Below are 21,830 nucleotides of genomic sequence, written 5' to 3' on the forward strand. Positions count from 1 at the left end.
CAGGGTCTTCAGCGAACCCTTACAAAAACCAAGATGTCCGGGGTAGACTGACGGTGAAAGTTTACCGAGTACCTCCACTCACTCTTCGCCCACGTTGGCCAGTACTTCAATCACTGACTCAGAGCTGCTGTACCCAACCTAGGGCCCCTATGAACCTTTATTTACTGGGGCGTGTGGGAGTAGGTTACCCGTCCCCAGCAAGTATCGGTTGTTAGAGAATTCCTGAGTGACCAGCGAACCTCCCTTAAAATAAAAAAAATTACACAAATCACGTTAGAATGTACAAATAGCGTTTATGACCCCTCTAGCGTACGCAAATGGTACTGGGTCAAGTTACTAACTAATGCACACAATTACATGCGGTACAATCGTTCTGCACATAAGCAACTAATCTTATGTGCGGAACGACCAGTGGAATCGAAAATTGTGGCTGCGAATTCCTTCAGCCAGAGCTTAATGGCCTATATGGGTATTGCACCAACCCTCCTGGTGTTGTGCTTCTTGACTCTTATCTGTAGCGGACTTCCTAGTCCGCTGTACCTAGACCTCCTGGTCTGTCTCTGGACCTCCTGGTCCGTTATCTCTAATGCTCTTTTTTTAATATGTTAACAAGGGATGCCTCCCAAGCCACCGTGCTGTCACTTGCACGTATGTACCTCACGAGAACTCGATTTCCTGTGATTACACCCAAAATGAGAAACTTATATATATGTATACACACTCTTTCACCTCATATACTCTTTACTTTCGTTTCTGCGCAGAAATCCCTTTCATTCGGTATCACAGTCTAGTCCCGAAAGGAGTTACAACTAGAGAAGGATTATTTACGCTAAAATTTAGGACACTGAGATTGACTTGCGCTATTATCTCGTTGCCTCCGTATCGCCTACTAAAACAATACTATCGTGTGATTTGTATTACGTGGGCGTACCCGTACGCTCCGTTGCGTAATATACGCTACGTGTGTAAGCCCTTGCGTCGCGTACGCTTGTCCCGCCCTTTGTTAGGGACACGTGTACACAGGCCAGACACGTCCACAGTAACACAAGTAACACGTTTATATCAATGTAAATGATCTTTAACTGTAATCATTTACTGAACACCACACAGAACTTCCTTGTATCTTAGGCAAGCCGTGTGCATTTTTACAAATTACTCCCTTACGTATTAATTTTACTTTTAACTACCAATAGCAACAAATCTTTCTCAGCACGTTATCAATGATAAATGGCAAAACAGGAAGGCGAGATGTGAAAATTACACAAATGACAAATGCAGGTGTGTGCGTGTGTTGCGTATCAAACAGAAATAAAACAGTTTTAAAAGACAATAGCGTACTGTTCTTACCTTCCGGTTCCGGATTCCACCAGCACTCCTACAGTGTAGCGATGCAGACGCTTATCTAGTCAGCACTACCATATCCCTCACCACCAACACGGATACAAAGGGATACGCCTTCCCGCCCTTTGCTGACAGATAAAGTCTGCTTGTGTTCGCTAGAGCGGATATGTGGAGGACGGACGAGTCGCTAATTGATAAAGCTAAATATTTATCTTATAACATTCACTATATATTGGTAAGAGACTCAGTACGCAATGGGCGTACGGGGTACCGTAAGGGTACGTACTTAGCGTAGCAGACGCTTGGCCGTGGTCGAGACGCACGAGCGACACGTTCGCTCACGGCTTACGCTAGGTATCGAGCACGCTATAGGCGGTCCGAGTACCGTAATGCTACGCTACTAGCGTAGCGGACGCCATGCCCACAAAAGGAACACGAGCGGCGCAGATGCTCACAGGATGACACACAGTAAACCTTTTATGCAACACAATGAAAGGATATGCTTATGCTGTAAACCTTAGTACTGTAATATTACCACAATGCAACGCTGATTAACCCTTATCATATGAAAGCTGTTGGAGCGATTAAGACTGTCCGAATACCCTCAGCAATGTAATAAACACACAATACCTTGCTAAGGTTCCAAAACCTTTACTAACGAGATTTAGTTATGTAAAAAGGAAAAATACAGTTAACAGTTTATACACTACAGGCTAACATCAATATCTAAACATAATAACTACACATATACAATATACAACAGCGTAACAATAACAGAGAGAGAGAGAGAGAGAGTATGGCAAATACAAACAGAGAACAAGTTGGTTACAGAGAAACACTTACACACTGGGGAATGATCGCTGCGCAGTCCTGGTACCAGCTCTCAAGTTAGTCAGTGATGAAAACCTTTTGTGGAGAGTAGACTGAGCTGGCCCAAGCTGGCTGCCTTATATACACTGCATACAGTACACTACAAAGGGGCCTACAATCTCATTGTTCATTGGACGCAGGAATCTGTCCTTACATTATAACAAAAGGTCATAGGTTGATTCAAACAGGTGGGCTGTGACTATTTTATACTGCTCAGGTGGGAGGGAATCTCAGGATTCCCGCCGCATGGATAATGAACTGCAAATATAGCAAATGTTCATAAACTTCTTATAGACATAACTATTCGCAGGAGCGATTGATTTCTTTCAAACCAATACCGGAATGTTTCTAATAATATACTCTACCGTTGCATACTAAACACCACTGCTCAAAACCTGTCTGACCCTTCGTATCATGTAAAGAGGGATTTCTCTGTCCATAAACCAGTTACACTAAACAAACTTACTGATATTATTAAGGAGACCATAACCTACAAAATGCACTATTTGGATTAAATATGTTGCGATCGAGTCGCTCGCTAGACGCCTGCAAACTCCACCGTAAATACACATCTCCATGCGCAGGAGACGTCGGAGCGTCCCTTACGCAACATGAGGGGATGCGTACGCACGGGGGAGTGGGTGCACGAGCAGCGGGCAAGCGCATGGGGTTAGTACAAGGCATGAGAATAACAATATTTGTCGACTTTGACAGTTTTGTCACTGTAATTACCCCACTTACTTTAGGGAAGAATATTAAAGGTTACGTTTTAAAAATACCATAATCATATCATATTTGTATACATAACAATTTTTGTTTAAAAGAGTGCTCCAAAAAGCAATCTATTTTCTTTGCTGTCTCTAATCAACAAATACTTGGCTACATGAGTACAGTAGGTGTCAGGAAAACTACAATCCACAAAGTGGCTGCCTCTGCTGTAAGTACAGTAGGTGACAGGAAAGCTGCAATCCACAAAGTGATTGCCTCTGCTGTAAGTACAGTAGGTGACAGGAAAGCTGCAATCCACAAAGTGACTGCCTCTGCTGTAAGTACAGTACGTGTCAGGAAAGCTACAGCCTAAAGTGGTTGCCTCCGCTGTACGCACATTAGGTGACAGGAAAGCTGCAATCCACAAAGTGGCTGCCTCTGCTGTAAGTACAGTAGGTGCCGGGAAAACTACAACCCAAAGTGGCTGCCTCTGCTGTGAGTACAGTAGGTGCCAGGAAAGCTGCAACCCACAAAGTGGCTGCCTCTGCAGTAAGTACAGTAGGTGACAGGAAAGCTACAACCCACAAAGTAGCTGCCTCTGCTGTATGTAGGTGACAGGACCCCCACATAATATTTTTGTAATTAGAAACAGACTAGGGCATTAAACAACATTACTTAAATGACAAGTATCTCCATTTCCTAGTGGTTTAGTATTCCTGACATTGATGTTTTACAGCAGGTGAAGTGAATATGTATAATTTATCAGAAGCGTAACCCCAGAAGGGCCCTAAGTCACCTGTTGGGGAATGTCCCTTATCTAGAGTAACAGCTCCAGGCATCCCTTTCACTTTCTGCATTTCATATTTTCTTAAGTAAGCTTCTACACACTTGTACAGATAATAGAATATATATATATATATATATTTCTCTGACGTCCTAGTGGATGCTGGGAACTCCGTAAGGACCATGGGGAATAGACGGGCTCCGCAGGAGACTGGGCACTCTAAAGAAAAGATTAGGTACTATCTGGTGTGCACTGGCTCCTCCCTCTATGCCCCTCCTCCAGACCTCAGTTAGAATCTGTGCCCGGCCAGAGCTGGGTGCTCCTAGTGGGCTCTCCTGAGCTTACTAGTAAAGAAAGTATTTAATTTATTAGGTTTTTTATTTTCAGTGAGCTTCTGCTGGCATCAGACTCACTGCTACGTGGGACTAAGGAGAGAGAAGCAAACCTACCTGCTTGCAGCTAGCTTGTGCTTCTTAGGCTACTGGACACCATTAGCTCCAGAGGGTTCGAACACAGGCACCTGTCCTCGATCGTCCGTTCCCGGAGCCGCGCCGCCATCCCCCTCGCAGAGCCAGAAGAACAGAAGCTTGAAGACGACGAAATCGGCGGCAGAAGACTCCTGTCTTCATTTAAGGTAGCGCACAGCACCGCAGCTGTGCGCCATTTCTCCCAGCACACTTACACACTCCGGTCACTGTAGGGTGCAGGGCGCTGGGGGGGGTGGGGCGCCCTGGGCAGCAATTGAAGTACCTTTTGGCAATAAAAATACATATATACAGTCTGGCACTGTATATATGTAAAAAACCCCGCCATTTTTTTACACAGAAAGCGGGACAGAAGCCCGCCACTGAGGGGGCGGGGCCTTCTTCCTCAGCACACCAGCGCCATTTTCTCTTCACAGCTCAGCTGGAAGCAGCTCCCCAGGCTCTCCCCTGCAGTATCCAGGTACAAGAAGGGTAAAAAAGAGAGTGGGGGGCACATAAATTTAGGCGCAAATAATACATATAAGGCAGCTATTGGGTAATCACTTATTATAAGTGAAAATCCCTGTTTTATATAGCGCTGTGGTGTGTGCTGGCATACTCTCTCTCTGTCTCCCCAAAGGACTTTGTGGGGTCCTGTCCTCAGTCTGAGCATTCCCTGTGTGTGTGCGGTATGTCGGTACGGCTGTGTCGACATGTTTGATGAGGAGGGTTACGTGGAGGCGGAGCAAGGGCAGATAAGTGTGGTGTCGCCCCCGTCGGGGCCGACACCTGATTGGATGGATATGTGGAAGGTCTTAAACGACAATGTAAGCTCCTTACATAAAAGGTTTGATGACGCTGCAGCCTTGGGACAGCCGGGGTCTCAGCCCGCGCCTGCCCAGGCGACTCAGAAATCGTCAGGGGCTCATAAACGCCCTCTATCTCAGATGGTTGACACAGATGTCGACACGGAGTCCGACTCAAGTGTCGACGATGATGAGGCACATTTACAGTCTAAAATGACCAAGGCCATCCGATACATGATTATTGCAATGAAAGATGTATTACACATTTCTGAGATTAACCCTGTTAATACCAAGAGGGTTTATATGTTTGGGGAGAAAAAGCAGCCAGTGACTTTTCCCCCATCTGATGAATTAAATGAATTATGTGAAGAAGCGTGGAGTTCCCCTGATAAGAAACTAGTGATTTCTAAGAGGTTACTGATGGCGTACCCTTTCCCGCCAACGGACAGGTTACGTTGGGAAACATCCCCTAGGGTGGACAAGGCATTGACACGCTTATCTAAAAAGGTGGCCCTGCCGTCTCAGGATACGGCCGCACTAAAGGAGCCTGCGGATAGAAAGCAGGAAGCTATCCTGAAGTCAGTGTATACACACTCTGGTACTCTACTGAGACCTGCTATTGCTTCAGCCTGGATGTGTAGGGCTGTAGCAGCATGGACAGATACTCTGTCAGACGACATAGATTCCCTCGACAGGGATACTGTTTAGCTAACCCTGGGCCATATAAAAGACGTCGTCTTATATATGCGGGATGCTCAGAGGAACATTTGCCTGCTGGGCTCTAGAATTAATGCTATGTCCATTTCTGCCAGGAGGGTCTTATGAACTCGGCAATGGACAGGTGATGCTGATTCTAAAAAACACATGGAGGTTTTGCCTTATAAGGGTGAGGAATTGTTTGGGGACGGTCTATCGGACCTCGTGTCCACAGCGACAGCTGGAAAGTCGACTTTCTTGCCTCAGTTTCCTCACAGCCTAAGAAAGCACCGTATTATCAAATGCAGTCCTTTCGTTCTCAGAAAAGCAAGAGGGTCAGGGGCGCATCCTTTCTTACCAGAGGCAGGGGTAGAGGTAAGAAGCTGCACCATGCAGCCAGTTCCCAGGAACAAAAGTCCTCCCCTGCTTCCACTAAGTCCACCGCATGACGTTGGGGCTCCACAGGCGGAGCCAGGTGCGGTGGGGGCGCGTCTCCGAAACTTCAGCAACCAGTGGGTTCGCTCACAGGTGGATCTCTGGGCTGTACAAATTGTATCTCAGGGATACAAGCTGGTATTCGAAGTGACTCCCCCCCGCCGTTACCTCAAATCAGCCTTGCCAGCTTCCCCCATGGAAAGGGAGGTAGTACTGGCGGCAATTCACAAGCTGTACCTCCAGCAAGTGATTATCAGGGTCCCCCTCCTTCAACAGGGAAGGGGTTACTATTCCACAATGTTTGTGGTACCGAAACCGGACGGTTCGGTGAGACCCATTCTGAATTTAAAATCCTTGAACACTTATATAAAGAAATTCAAGTTCAAAACGGAATCGCTCAGAGCGGTTATTGCAAGCCTGGAAGAGGGGGATTTTATGGTGTCGCTGGACATCAAGGATGCTTACTTGCATGTCCCCATTTACCCACTTCACCAGGAGTACCTCAGGTTTGTGGTACAGGACTGTCATTACCAGTTCCAGACGTTGCCGTTTGGCCTGTCCACGGCACCGAGGATATTTACCAAGGTAATGGCCGAAATGATGATACTCCTTCGGAAGAGGGGAGTTATAGTTATCCCGTACTTGGACGATCTCCTCATAAAGGCGAGGTCCAGAGAGCAGTTGTTGATCAGCGTAGCACTCTCTCAGGAAGTGTTGCAACAGCACGGCTGGATTCTGAATGTTCCAAAGTCGCAGCTGATTCCTACGACGCGTCTGCTTTTCCTGGGCATGATTCTGGACACAGAACAGAAGAAGGTGTTTCTCCCGGTGGAGAAGGCCCAGGAATTAGCACCTCTGGTCAGGGTCCTCCTGAAACCAAAACAGGTATCGGTGCATCACTGCACGCGAGTCCTGGGAAAGATGGTGGCTTCATACGAAGCCATTCCCTTCGGCAGGTTCCATGCAAGGATCTTTCAGTGGGATCTGTTGGACAAGTGGTCTGGATCGCATCTTCAGATGCATCGGCTGATCACCCTGTCCCCAAGAGGCAGGGTGTCTCTTCTGTAGTGGCTGCAGAGTGCTCACCTTCTCGAGGGCCGCAGGTTCGGCATACAGGACTGGGTCCTGGTGACCACGGATGCAAGCCTCCGAGGATGGGGGGGCAGTCCCTCAGGGAAGAAACTTCCAAGGGCTGTGGTCAAGTCTGGAGACTTCTCTACACATAAATATACTGGAACTAAGGGCCATTTACAATGCCCTGAGTCAAGCAAAGCCCCTGCTTCGAAACCGGCCAGTGCTGATTCAGTCAGACAACATCACGGCGGTCGCCCATGTAAACCGCCAGGGCGGCAGAAGAAGCAGGATGGCAATGGCGGAAGCCACAAAGATTCTTCGGTGGGCAGAGAATCACGTGCAAGCACTGTCAGCAGTGTTCATGCCGGGGACGCAGACTTCCTCAGCAGACACGACCTCCACCCGGGAGAGTGGGGACTTCATCAAGAAGTCTTCACACAGATTGCAAAGCGATGGGAACTGCCACAGGTGGACATGATGGCGTTCCGCCTCAACAAAAAGCTAAAAAGATATTGCGCCAGGTCAAGGGACCCTCAGGCGATAGCTGTGGACGCCCTAGTGACACCGTGGGTGTACCAGTCGGTATATGTGTTTCCTCCTCTTCCTCTCATACCCAAGGTACTGAGAATAGTAAGAAAGAGAGGAATAAGAACAATACTCATTGTTCCGGATTGGCCAAGAAGGACTTGGTACCCGGAACTGCAAGAAATGCGCACAGAGGACCCATGGCCTCTGCCTCTCAGACAGGACCTGCTGCAACAAGGGCCCTGTCTGTTCCAAGACTTACCTCGGCTGTGTTTGACGGCATGGCGGTTGAACGCCGGATCCTAGCGGAAAAAGGCATTCCGGATGAAGTTATTCCTACGCTGATAAAGGCTAGGAAGGACGTGACAGCAAAGCATTATCACCGTATATGGCGAAAATATGTTGCTTGGTGTGAGGCCAGGACGGCCCCTACAGAGGAATTCCAGCTGGATCGATTCCTGCACTTCCTACTGTCAGGGTTGACTATGGGCCTAAAATTGGGGTCCATAAAAGGTCCAGATTTCGGCCCTATCCATTTTCTTTCAAAAAGAACTGGCTTCACTGCCTGAGGTTCAGACGTTTGTTAAGGGAGTGCTGCATATTTAGCCCCCTTTTGTGCCACCAGTGGCACCCTGGGATCTTAACGTTGTGTTGGATTTCCTGAAATCCCACTGGTTTGAGCCACTTAAGACCGTGGAACTAAAGTATCTCACGTGGAAAGTGGTCATGCTGTTGGCCTTAGCATCGGCTAGGCGTGTGTCGGAATTGGCGGCTTTGTCTTGTAAAAGCCCATATCTGATCTTCCATATGGACAGGGCAGAATTGAGGACTCGTCCCCAATTTCTCCCAAAGGTGGTATCATCATTTCATTTGAACCAACCTATTGTGGTGCCTGCGGCTACTCGGGACTTGGAGGACTCCAAATTGCTGGACGTAGTCAGGGCTTTGAAAATATATGTTTCCAGAACGGCTGGAGTCAGGAAGACTGACTCGCTGTTTATCCTGCATGCACCCAACAAGCTGGGTGCTCCTGCTTCAAAGCAAACTATTGCTCGCTGGATCTGTAGCATGATTCAGCTGGCTCATTCTGCGGCTGGATTGCCGCATCCAAAATCAGTAAAAGCCCATTCCACAAGGAAGGTGGGCTCTTCTTGGGCGGCTGCCCGAGGGGTCTCGGCTTTACAGCTTTGCCGAGCGGCTACTTGGTCGGGTTCAAACACCTTTGCAAAGTTCTACAAGTTTGATACCCTGGCTGAGGAGGACCTTGTGTTTGCTCATTCGGTGCTGCAGAGTCATCCGCACTCTCCCGCCCGTTTGGGAGCTTTGGTATAATCCCCATGGTCCTTACGGAGTTCCCAGCATCCACTAGGACGTCAGAGAAAATAAGAATTTACTCACCGGTAATTCTATTTCTCGTAGTCCGTAGTGGATGCTGGGCGCCCGTCCCAAGTGCGGACTTTCTGCAATACGTGTATATAGTTATTGCTTAAATAAGGGTTATTGTTATGAGCCATCCGTTGAGTGAGGCTCAGTTGTTGTTCATACTGTTAACTGGGTAAGGTTATCACAAGTTGTACGGTGTGATTGGTGTGGCTGGTATGAGTCTTACCCTGGATTCCAAAAATCCTTTCCTTGTAATGTCAGCTCTTCCGGGCACAGTTTCCCTAACTGAGGTCTGGAGGAGGGGCATAGAGGGAGGAGCCAGTGCACACCAGATAGTACCTAATCTTTTCTTTAGAGTGCCCAGTCTCCTGCGGAGCCCGTCTATTCCCCATGGTCCTTACGGAGTTCCCAGCATCCACTACGGACTACGAGAAATAGAATTACCGGTGAGTAAATTCTTATTATATTTATTTATTACCTCCACGCAGTTACAGCCATGATGGGGAAAAAAATAAGACCTCACTGCTGTCAGGCAGTAATACTACATGCATCCAACATAAAGATGTATAACCGTGCATCCAACATAAAGATGTATAATGTCCGCAGACATTATATTTCTCTATGTTGGAATAAAAGAGTTGGCTATTTTCTCCATCACAACAGTTAGTGCCGGTCCTTCATTTCTTTAAGTATTTTATGGATTGAAATAATAAGATTTTAAACCTACCAGTAAATCTTTTTCTCCTAGTCCGTAGAGGATGCTGGGGACTCCGTAAGGACCATGGGGCATAGACGGGCTCCGCAGGAGACATGGGCACTATAAAGTACTTTAGATGGGTGTGCACTGGCTCCTCCCTCTATGCCCCTCCTCCAGACCTCAGTTAGAGAACTGTGCCCAGAGGAGACGGACAGTACGAGGAAAGGATTTTTGTTAATCTAAGGGCAAGATTCATACCAGCCCATACCATCCACACCGTATAACATGGAATATACGCCACCAAGGAACAGTATGAACAAAACAGCATCAGCCAAAGACTGATCTCAACTGTAACATAACCCTTATGTAAGCAATAACTATATACAAGCCTTGCAGAAAAATGTCCGCACTGGGACGGGCGCCCAGCATCCTCTACGGACTAGGAGAAAAAGATTTACCGGTAGGTTTAAAATCTTATTTTCTCTTACATCCTAGAGGATGCTGGGGACTCCGTAAGGACCATGGGGATTATACCAAAGCTCCAGACCGGGTGGGAGAGTGCGGATGACTCTGCAGCACCGATTGAACAAACATAAGGTCCTCATCAGCCAGGGTATCAAACTTGTAGAATTTAGCAAAAGTTTTTGAACCTGACCAAGTCGCCTTCGGCAAAGCTGTAACGCCGAGACGCCTCGGGCAGCCGCCCAAGAAGAGCCCACCTTCCTAGTGGAATGGGCCTTTACCGAATTTGGTAACGGCAATCCAGCCGTAGAGTGAGCTTGCTGAATCGTGTTACAGATCCAGCGAGCAATTGTCTGCTTAGAAGCAGGAGCGCCAACCTTGTTGGCTGCATACAGGACAAACAGTGCCTCTGTTTTCCTAACCCTAGCCGTCCTGGCTACATAAATTTTTAAGGCCCTGACTACATCCAGGGACTTGGAATCCTCCAAGTCATTCGTAGCCACAGGTACCACAATAGGTTGGTTCATGTGGAACGATGAAACCACCTTAGGCAAAAATTGAGTCCTTAATTCTGCTCTATCCACATGGAAAATCAGATAGGGGCTTTTGTGTGACAAAGCCGCCAATTCGGACACCCGCCTTGCAGATGCCAAGGCCAACAACATGACCACCTTCCAAGTGAGAAATCTTAACTCAACCGTTTGAAGAGATTCAAACCAGTGAGATTTTAGGAACTGTAACACCACGTTAAGGTCCCATGGTGCCACTGGAGGCACAAAAGGAGGCAGTATGTGCAGCACTCCCTTTACAAAAGTCTGGACTTCTGGGAGAGAAGCCAATTCCTTCTGAAATAAAATTGATAGGGCCGAAATCTGTACCTTAATGGAACCTAATTTTAGGCCCATATCCACTCCTGTCTGTAGAAAGTGGAGAAAACGGCCCAGATGGAATTCTTTCGTAGGAGCATTCTTGGATTAACACCAAGATACATACTTTCTCCAGATACGGTGATAATGTTTCGCCGTCACTTCCTTCCTAGCCTTTATCAGAGTAGGGATGACTTCTTCCGGAATGCCTTTCCCAGCTAGGATTCGGTGTTCAACCGCCATGCCGTCAAACGTAACCGCGGTAAGTCTTGGAACACGCAGGGCCCCTGTTGCAACAGGTCCTCTCTGAGAGGAAGAGTCCACGGATCTTCTGTGATCATTTCCTGAAGATCCGAATACCAGGCCCTTTGAGGCCAATCTGGAACAATGAGTATTGTCTGTACTCTTTTTCGTCTTATGATTCTCAATATCTTTGAGATGAGTGGAAGAGGAGGGAACACATAGACCGACTGAAACACCCACGGTGTCACCAGGGCGTCCACTGCTACTGTCTGAGGGTCCCTTGACCTGGCACAATACCTCCGAAGCTTCTTGTTGAGGCGTGAAGCCATCATGTCTATTTGAGGAAGTCCCCACTGACTTGCTATCTCTGCAAAAACTTCTTGATGAAGTCCCCACTCTCCTTGATGGAGATCGTTTCTGCTGAGGAAGTCTGCTTCCCAGTTGTCCACTCCCGGAATGAAGACTGCTGCCAAAGCGCTTATGTGATTTTCCGCCCAGCGCAGAATCCTGGTGGCTTCCGCCATTGCCACTCTGCTCCTTGTTCCGCCTTGGCGGTTTACATGAGCCACGGCTGTGACGTTGTCTGATTAAATCAGAACCGGTAGGTCGCGAAGAAGATTCTCCGCTTGACGTAGGCCGTTGTATATGGCCCTCAATTCCAGTACGTTGATGCGTAGACAAGCCTCCTGACTTGACCATATCCCCTGAAAGTTTCTTCCTTGTGTGACTGCTCCCCAACCTTGGAGGCTCGCGTCCGTGGTCACCAGAACCCAGTCTTGAATGCCGAACCTACGACCCTCTAGAAGATGAGCACTCTGCAGCCACCACAGGAGAGTCACCCTGGCCCTGGGGGACAGGCTTATTTTCTGATGAATTTGGAGATGGGACCCGGACCACTTGTCCAGAAGGTCCCACTGAAACGTCCTCGCATGAAACCTGCCGAAGGGGATGGCCTCGTAGGTCGCCACCATTTACCCAAGTACTCGAGTGCATTGATGGACCGACACTCTTTTCGGTTTTAACAGGTCTCTGACCATGTTCTGGAGTTCCTGGGCTTTTTCCGTTGGGAGAAAAACCCTCTTTTGTTCCGTGTCCAGAATCATGCCTAAGAACGATAGTCGAGTTGTTGGAACCATCTGTGACTTTGGTAGATTTAGAATCCAGCCATGTTGCTGCAGCACTCCCAGGGAGAGCGCCACGCTTTTCAGCAACTGATCTCTCGATCTCGCTTTTATCAGGAGATCGTTCAAGTACGGGATAATTGTGACTCCCTGCCGGCGCAGGAGCACCATCATTTCCGCCATTACCTTGGTGAAAATCCTCGGGCCGTGGAAAGCCCAAACGGCAATGTCTGAAACTGGTAATGACAGTCCTGTACAGCGAATCTCAGGTACGCCTGATGAGGGGGATATATGGGGACATGAAGGTATGCATCCTTTATGTCCAGTGACACCAAAAAATCCCCCCCCTTCCAGGCTGTAGATTACTGCCCGGAGCGATTCCATCTTGAATTTGAACTTTTTCAAGTACAGGTTTAGGGATTTTAAATTTAGAATGGGTCTGACCGAGCCATCCAGTTTCGGGACCACAAATAGGGTTGAATAGTACCCTTTTCCCTGTTGAACCCGGGGAACCTCGACAACCACTTGTTGTTGACACAATTTTTGAATTGCCGCTAAAACTATCTCCCTTTCTGGGGAAGAAGCTGGTAAAGCCGATCTGAAAAACCGGCGAGGAGGCACGTCTTCGAATTCCAGCTTGTAACCTTGGGATACAATTTCCTTTGCCCAAGGATCCACGTCTGACTGAACCCAGACGTGGCTGAAGAGTCGAAGACGTGCCCCCACCGGCGCAGACTCCGATGCTATTGCCGGTCTGAGCAAAGCACCCGTATGTGTATAAATTGATTTTAAGGTAGTTTCCTGTCTGCGATCAGCAGGATCCTTGAGGACTGCTGTGTCTGGAGACGGCAGCGCCACCTTTTTTGACAAGCGCGTTAACGCCTTGTCCACTCTGGGCGAGGATTCCCACCTTAACCTGTCCTGCGCAGGGAAAGGATACGCCATAAGAATTCTTTAGGGAATCTGCAGTTTCTTGTCTGGAGTTTCCCAAGCTTTTTCAAATAACGCGTTCAGCTCATGAGATGGGGGAAAGGTTACCTCAGGTTTCTTTTCCTTAAACATGTGTACCCTCGTGTCAGGGACAGAGGGGTCATCTGTGATATGTAAAACATCCTTTATTGCAATAATCATGTAATGAATACTTTTGGCCACCCTTGGGTGTAACCTCGCATCATCGTAGTCGACACTGGAGTCAGAATCCGTGTCGGTATCAGTGTCTGCTACTTGGGACAGGGGTCGTTTCTGAGACCCTAAAGGGCCCTGTGACACAGTCAAAGCCATGGATTGACTCCCTGTTATATCCCTGGACTCTGCTTTGTCCAATCTCTTATGTAATACAGACACATTTGCATTTAAAACATTCCACATGTCCAACCAATCCGGTGTCGGCGTTGCCGACGGCGACACCACAATCATTTGCTCCACCTCCTCCTTAGATGAGCCTTCCGCTTCAGACATGCCGACACACACGTACTGACACCCCCACACACTCAGGGATATATTTATATGGAGACAATTCCCCACTAAGGCCCTTTGGAGAGACAGAGAGAGAGTATGCCAGCACACACCCAGCGCCACCTGACTCTGGAAACAGAATTCCCAGTTAAACAGCGCTTTTATACCAATATATGTATATACACTCACTGCGCCAATCTAATGTGCCCCCCTCTTTTTTGCCCTCTGTCACCGTGTTCAGCAGGGGAGAGTCCGGGGAGCCAGCTTCTCTGCAGTGTGCTGTGGAGAAAATGGCGCTGGTTAGTGATGGAGGATCAAGCCCCGCCCCCGCAGCGGCGGGCTTCGGTCCCGCTCAAATTCACAATACTGGCGGGGGATATTCTTATATATTGCCTCCCCAGTATATCTATATACTTTAGCCAGTCCCAAGAGGTTTAATATTGCTGCCCAGGGCGCCGCCCCTGCGCCCTGCACCCATCAGTGCCCGCTGTGTGTGTTGTGTGTGGGAGCAATGGCGCGCAGCGTTACCGCTGCACGTTACCTCAGAGAAGATCTGAAGTCTTCAGCTGCCTTTGAAGTCTTCTTTCTTCTGATACTCACCCGGCTTCTATCTTCCGGCTCTGTGAGGGGGACGGCGGCGCGGCTCCGGGACGGACGGCGAGGGTGAGACCTGCGTTCCGACCCTCTGGAGCTAATGGTGTCCAGTAGCCTAAGAAGCAGAGCCTATCACTTAAGTGGGTCTGCTTCTCTCTCCTCAGTCCCTCGATGCAGGGAGTCTGTTGCCAGCAGTGCTCCCTGAAAATAAAAAAACCTAACAATATTCTTTTTCAGAGAAACTCAGGAGAGCTCCCCTGTAATGCACCTAGTCTCCTCTGGGCACAGGATCTAACTGAGGTCTGGAGGAGGGGCATAGAGGGAGGAGCCAGTGCACACCCATCTAAAGTTCTTTATAGTGCCCATGTCTCCTGCGGAGCCCGTCTATACCCCATGGTCCTTACGGAGTCCCCAGCATCCTCTAGAACGTAAGAGAAATTACATTTTTTAAGTACTGCAAGCTCAATATCTCTACTTATCTATAAACTAGTACATAAAGGCACTGAAATCTGACATGTTCACGCTTACTGTGATGGATCAGCAGCAATGTTTCAGAGAAACTGACTTCTTTTCTCAAGCTATATACAGCCTGACACTGGCGCTGCTGCCTCTCTGTACTGGGCTGCATACAGCCTGATACTGGTGCTGCGCCTCCCTGCACTGAGCTACATACAGCAAACACTGGCACTGCCATCTCTCTGCACTGGGCTGTATACAGCCTGACGCTGGCACTGTCATCTCTCTGCACTAGGCTGTGTACAGCCTGATATTGGCACTGCCATCTCACTGCACTGAGCTGTATACAGACTGTCACTAGCACTGCTGCCTCCCTGCACTGGACTGTATACAACCTGATACTGGTGTATTGCCTCCTTTACGTCACTGCTGTATACAGTGGACACGGACGCCTCTCTGCACGGAGCTGTACACAGCTTGCTACTGGCACTGAGCTGCATAGAGCATGCCACTGGCACTGCCACCTCTCTGCACTGGGCTGTATATACAACCTGATACTTGTGCTGTGCCTCCCTGCTCTGGGCTTTTTACAGGGGACACTGGCACTGCCGCCTCCCTGCACTGAGCTGAATACAGCCTGACGCTGGCGCTGCCGCTTCCCTGCACAGAGTTGTACACAGCTTGATACTGGCACTGGGCTGCATACTGCATGCCACTGGCACTGCCACCTCTCTGCACTGGGCTGTATACCACCCGATACTAGTGCTGTCGCCTTCTTGCACTGGTCTATATACAGACTGACACTGTCGCTGCCGCTGTCTCTCTGAACTGGGCTACATATTAATATGGGCTGACACTGGAACTGCCACCTATGTACTGAGGTGTATATTACAGACTGGCACACTCACTGGCGTTGATGCTACCTCTGTCTATATGCTGTGTAATATCTATGTGACTGTGACAGTGTGATTTCGCTCGGGGCTGGCTGCGAGTCCACAGCAAGACGCTACCATCTGAGAAAGGCAACAGGGGGAGCTGGGATGAAGCAGCGTTCCATGATAGCGAGAGGTGGGTTCTCTTTGCACCATGCTGCGTGTTTATGCCCACGTTAGACGCTTCATCTCTGTGTAATACGGAGACGGCTGCGTCCATGGCAGTTTAGTGGTAACGGCCATCCAGTGCCACCTCCCCCCCCCCAACCCCCGTGCTGTGTGGTATGCTCCGAGCTGGGAGCGCGCGGCGGGGCAGTTGGTCTCTGCCCTCAGTCAGTCGGGTAGTCAGTGACAGTGCGCGCGGAGCAGCCGTACAGGAGGCGGCAGCGGCGAACTAGTTGGGGGGGATCCGCAGACAGCAGGCAGGCAGTGGGGGGCACATGAACCCAGGTGAGCGGGCAGGCAGGCAGGCAGGCGCCTGAGTGACACACACGGCCGGCATTTGCCCGCTGCCCTGCACTGATGGACTGCGGAGGGCTCGCTGTGCTGCTGGGGGAGAGATGAAGTGACAGTCCCCACCGTCGGCCCTGCTCATCGGACAGGACCAGCCCGGTACTGCTACCCCCAGCCTCCATCTTGATCACCCCTATTATTACTGTGCATCTCCCCCTCCTCACATACACACTGTCACTGGTGGTAACTGGCAGAGAGGAAGCCTCCAGCCCCTCCCTGTGCCCCCTACTAACCCCACTCTTCATTGTCATCTCCCTCCTCTAGTAGTCCGCCCCCTGGGTCAGACAGTGCCCCCCCACAGCTCCTCCATCCATTCATCTCCATCCATTCATTCCTTGCTGTCATTCCAGCTCCAGTCATTCCGTGTCATTACCCCCCAGCCCCCTGAGAGCCCTGCATCTACCACCCACCCCTCCCTGCTGCTGCCCTGCTGTGGTGTACAGGTCTGCTATCTGCCCTACATGATTACCTCACTCATTTCTATATTGGGAACTGACCCCCCCACTTTAGTATGACATAATCCCCCCTCCCATTGTATAATAAGTGCTCACTAACTGTCTGTATCATGTATGTATACAGCTGTCTTATTTCACTGTGGCTTTTACTCCCATCCATCTGATTAAAATGATTTCTCCATCTGTTTGAAGTCCTCTTGCTGTACTCCATTCATTATTCCGGTTGCACTGCTTGCTCTTCAACACACTTTAAAGTCCCCCCCCCCCCCCCCAACCCGGATAAGCGTAAGGTGACTAAGCTGTTTCTCCTGCACAGTGGGCAGGGGTCCATACCCTGCAATATCTCTGTACTGCTTTCCATGTTCGACACCGGTGTATCCCAATTCTAATCTTTTCTGTACATTTATACGCATCCTTTTATTTTTTTCAGGACAACTGAACAGTTTGAGTGTTAAAAAGTCTTGAGGAGCATCATCCACAGCCAGCAGTATGTCGACTGTACAGACCACGGTGTCTGATCTCCGCACTAGGGCTGGGGGTAGGTATTCTTTGGAGGTGGGATTTTTTTCCGCTCCCTTTGCATTTAGTGTACCATTGAATGTAACTGTCATAAGTATATATAAACATGTCATCGCTTTACACCGCAGCGTGGTATGCAGTCTGTTACTATCATTGTTGCAACAGCAGTCCTGTTCTTATTATTGTAGCTTCTTAATATATGTATATGCTGTTACATTATCATTGGCAGGATAGGCTGATTGTATGATACGTACAGTACAGTGCCCTGTCACAATATTTGTGTTGATTTACATTCAATACGGTAAAACTCGTGTCTTAAAACGACTCTGCATTAATAAGTAAAGTGGCTTATATTTGGAATTAGCATTTATTCTTACAAATTGCGTGTACAGAAGATATAATTGCAATTCACATTCCGGTGGAGACATTCCCTCTTGTTCCATGATGCTCCGACACTTGAGCTTCATCTGTTGTCATACATACCAGGTCCTGTGCTTGCTCTACTTATCATAATGATAACTGATTACATATTGCATGTATTGTTCATTGATAAGGGACAGACATTGCATTTGTACCACAGCTTGATTTAATACTGAGATCTGTGATGTCTGGGTTCATTTCTGACCATATTCTAGCATATTGCAGTGCTGAGGTCAGTTGATGTCTCATTAATATGTTTTTTCAACCATTGATTCATCGGTCTGTTCAGTGTAAGGCGCAGCTACTGTAGCACCTTTATTTCCAAGTGCTTTAAATAATGGGTACCTGGAAAGTAGATGTGAGTGTATGAAGGGCTGAGGCAAGGATTGCAGTAGGTTGGGATTATTGTGTAAACTACATCAAAGTGATGTAATATAAGAGCCTGCATGCTTCCTTAGCTAAAGCCAGCAGTGCTGCTTCCTTTGAACTTTTGCACAGCTTGATAATTGCAAATTTAGCTGTTAAAGCCCAGGAAATACTAGTCCCAGCATGTAGTGCATTGCTAGTATGATGTTTCTACCGAAGTGTAAAGCCTCTACGAATTCAAAAGTATAAGACTTGTACTGCGGCAGTAACTCTGGTAGCCATATGCTAGAAACTGTGCAAGAGAGATTGTCCCCTGTACTACGTTACCATATGTGTCTGCGGCATTGTTTGTGTTGTAAGGATTTTGGCTTCATTATCCTCCTATTGTCTTGGCTATGGGAAAAAAAAACAGTCCTGGGTTGTTTTAAGTGCTAATTATCACCTCCTGCATAACAACTCCAGTGACACATTCTCTGGCACATGATATGCTTAGGTGTTAAAGTGTTAAAATGAAATGCTGATTGTAGTTGGAAATTTAAAGGCACACTTTTCTGGATTTAAGCAAAAAAAAAAAAAAAAAAAAAAAAAAGCCACTTGAAAATTGCAAATTTTCATCTTTGGGGGGGGGGGGGGTGTATCCTTTGGCTAAATGTAATAGCCCCCAATTTGTAGGAGCTGGGTAGATCATTGCTAGATTTACAGCGGCAATTTAGTTAAAGGCAAAGCCAACCAAGTCCTTTAAATGGAATGACTATCTCGCCAGCTCCCACTAATCGGTGACTATTACATTTGGCCTTCACTCTCATCACTGTAAAACCAAACCATTTCTTCTTTTTATCTTTATATACTCTTCATATTCTGTACAGTTGTGATTTGCAACATTGTATTTTGCTTTGTTTTTAATGACAGTGTTTGAAGTGATAGGATTAATCTTCGTTGTCTGATGAGCGTGCTCTTGCTGTACATGATTTTGCACCAAAAATATTTTTTTGCTTCTTGCAACAATGGGCACACTCTGTTAATTACTATTGCAAATGATGCATCATATGCTAAATATAATCATTCCAGGTCCTTTAAGGTCCACAGCAAATTCTGCAGATATTCATGAGTTTAACATTCTTTGTGTTTAGAAAACGTTTTCCAACCAGCGCTCCAAGTCAGCAGTGCTGCACCGTCAGCCGAAGTGGTCACCCCCACTTCCAAAAAACGTATCTAGACAATTTACAAGATGCAGAAGGGCGCACCCCGGGGTAATAGAGGTTGTCCAAATAAATTTTTTGTGTTCAGAGATTCTCCCTTTTTAAAACAGAACAGGGTTCCTCTTCATTCCCTCAAAAAACAGAAAGTGAGGAAATATAGTGAAGTACAGTTTTTTTATTCTGCGTATAAGCAATACATAAATGATATACAATGATATAAAATAATATAAAATTCCACCAACTTTTAGTGGGGCAATTATGCGTACCAGAATATGAGGGGTCCCCAAGCAATGGTTACCCTATAGCGTTTGTGAGGTGGTAAACAGATACCTCCCGGGATCTCAGTACTGCTACTCCTCTCGCCATGGTAATCCTTGGTACTCTCACTATTGCTGGATCTGTCGCAGTCTGTCCCACAGCACCTGGTGAGAGTACCAAGGATTACCACGGCGAGTATGTTCTGTTTTAAAAAGGGAGAATCTCTGAACACAAAAAATTTATTTGGACAACCTCTATTACCCCGGGGTGCGCCCTTCTGCATCTTGTAAATTAACATTCTTTGGGGTCAATTCTATTCGGCAACTAAAGAATAGCGCCGGGAATTAGCTCCCGACGCTATTCAATTCTGCTACTAGTTGCCCGCAATTGTCGGGAATTCTTCTCTCATCCCCGGGGGATGAGAGAAGAAACCCGACAAAAGTGCTGCCTCGCGGCCGGCGCGAGGCTGATTCTGTCGGGAATCAGCCTCGCGCCGGGTAGTTAAGTCGGAGAATGCCCGTTCTCCCGACAAAACTACCTGTTAAGTCGGCGAGAACGGGACATCGCCGACTTAACTTTAGCTGAATTGAATAGCGTCGGGAGCTAATTCCCGGCGCTATTCTTTAGTTGCCGAATAGAATTGACCCCTTTGTGTTTTTTGCTCCAATTAAAAGTGAGTTGTTAGCCGATATTCTTCCATCCACCAAACTAGAAGAAATGGAAGGTCCATGACCCCTGCAGTTTAAGCCTTTCCATCTCTTCATCATGTATTCTTTGCATTGACAATGTGTCATTTGTTTATATCCAAACCACACGCTGTTAGTTTTCTGCTTTTATTGAACAGAGGCACTGGTCTGCGCCAGTGTTCGAAGATGAAACTGCGCATGGGGTATTGTCTGCAAGTTCACTTATTGGTGGAGTTTTCCTTTAAAGAACATCTATTGCCTACATGGGGATGTAGTTGCCGGCGGTCAGGATACTTAAGCCGGAATCTCGAACGCTGACTATGTCAACAGTCGGCTTGCCGACTAACAGGGACTATTCCCACTGGTGGGTGTCCATGACACCTGTGGCAAGCGCAGCTAGCCCGCAAGGGACCCCGTTGCGCTCTTTCCCCCACCGTCATTCTGGCGGCCAGGATCCCGGGGTCGGTATGCTGACCTCCAGGGTCCCGACCGCTGGCATTACAGCCCCGACCCCCTACGTGTCGTGGAGACAGACAGTGTGGTTTGAAACCATGGGGCAGATGTATTAACCTGGAGAAGGCATAAGGAAGTGATAAACCAGTGATATGTGCAAGGTGATAAAGGCACCAGCCAATCAGCTCCTAACTGTTAATTTACATATGGGAGCTGATTGGCTGGTGCCTATATCACCTTGCACATATCACTGGTTTATCACTTCCTTATGCCTTCTCCAGGTTAATACATCTGCCCCCATATTCATTAGGAAACAAATTTATCATTGGGATCCAATTACCTCATTGTGGCTCGTTGTTCTATTGTGTTTGTAACCTGCTTTCTATTAAAGTTCACCTACATAATTGTTACCAAGATTTTGAAAAAGTAAAAGTGCCCATAACAAGCAATCAGATTCTAGCTATCCTATTCTAGACGGTACTAGGAATTTGATTAGTTGCTATGGATTAGCAATCTGATTGGTTACTATGGGCAACGCCTCTTTTTCTTTTCAGAAGTCTTAATAAATCTACTTCTTTGTGTTGCATATGTGACAGGTGCAGTTTAAAGAAATGTACTTGGAAAGAGGCAACATTTTATACAGTGGTGGCCACACTTTTGGACTACTCTAAGGCTGGGTACACACTGGCCGATGCTATATCTGCCGTCCAGTTGAATAGTATCATGGGTGTACATCAGCGATCTGTCTGTGAATAACGTAGCATATATATATCGGCACATTGTGCTGTGTGTACTAGCTGCACCGGTGACTGATGTTACAAGCGAGGTGGGCACATTGTGCCAATGATTGGTAAATGCGCATGCGGTTCATCCATCGTCCTAGTGTGTACCTAGCATTAAGGCTGAAAATCTTTTATGATCTAACAAGCCGACACGCTGAAAAATGGGGCATGGCACACCCAAAAAATACCACTGCACTGCAAGCCAATTTAAGTCAGCCTGATTCTTATTGGCTATTGCTGTCACATGTGTCGGCCAACAGAAACGCG

General features: G+C 47.7%; 1 protein-coding gene and 1 long non-coding RNA gene across 8 annotated transcripts in view; one reads left to right on the forward strand and one right to left on the reverse strand.

The window, feature by feature from the left end:
• Positions 1 to 15,976, reverse strand: part of LOC134926612 (uncharacterized) — a 96,837-nt gene extending 80,861 nt beyond the window's left edge. Inside the window, exon 1 of the long non-coding RNA XR_010177543.1 lies at positions 15,889 to 15,976. This is a non-coding gene — a long non-coding RNA (uncharacterized LOC134926612). The remainder of the gene's footprint in view (positions 1 to 15,888) is intronic.
• ATP8A1 (ATPase phospholipid transporting 8A1) overlaps positions 15,961 to 21,830 on the forward strand; it is a 613,161-nt gene continuing 607,291 nt past the window's right edge. For 4 of the 7 annotated variants that reach the window (XM_063920996.1, XM_063921000.1, XM_063920995.1 and 1 more), the window contains exons 1-2: positions 16,223 to 16,524; positions 17,311 to 17,418. In XM_063920996.1, the coding sequence (XP_063777066.1) occupies positions 17,370 to 17,418 (49 nt within the window). In that variant the 5' untranslated portion in view covers positions 16,223 to 16,524; positions 17,311 to 17,369. Of the gene's footprint in view, positions 16,049 to 16,221; positions 16,525 to 17,310; positions 17,419 to 21,830 lie in introns of those variants that run through there. The other 3 variants (XM_063920998.1, XM_063921003.1, XM_063920997.1) reach the window with 3 other exon arrangements.

The sequence above is a fragment of the Pseudophryne corroboree genome, chromosome 1, assembly GCF_028390025.1.
Source record: "Pseudophryne corroboree isolate aPseCor3 chromosome 1, aPseCor3.hap2, whole genome shotgun sequence".
Classification (NCBI taxonomy): domain Eukaryota; kingdom Metazoa; phylum Chordata; class Amphibia; order Anura; family Myobatrachidae; genus Pseudophryne; species Pseudophryne corroboree.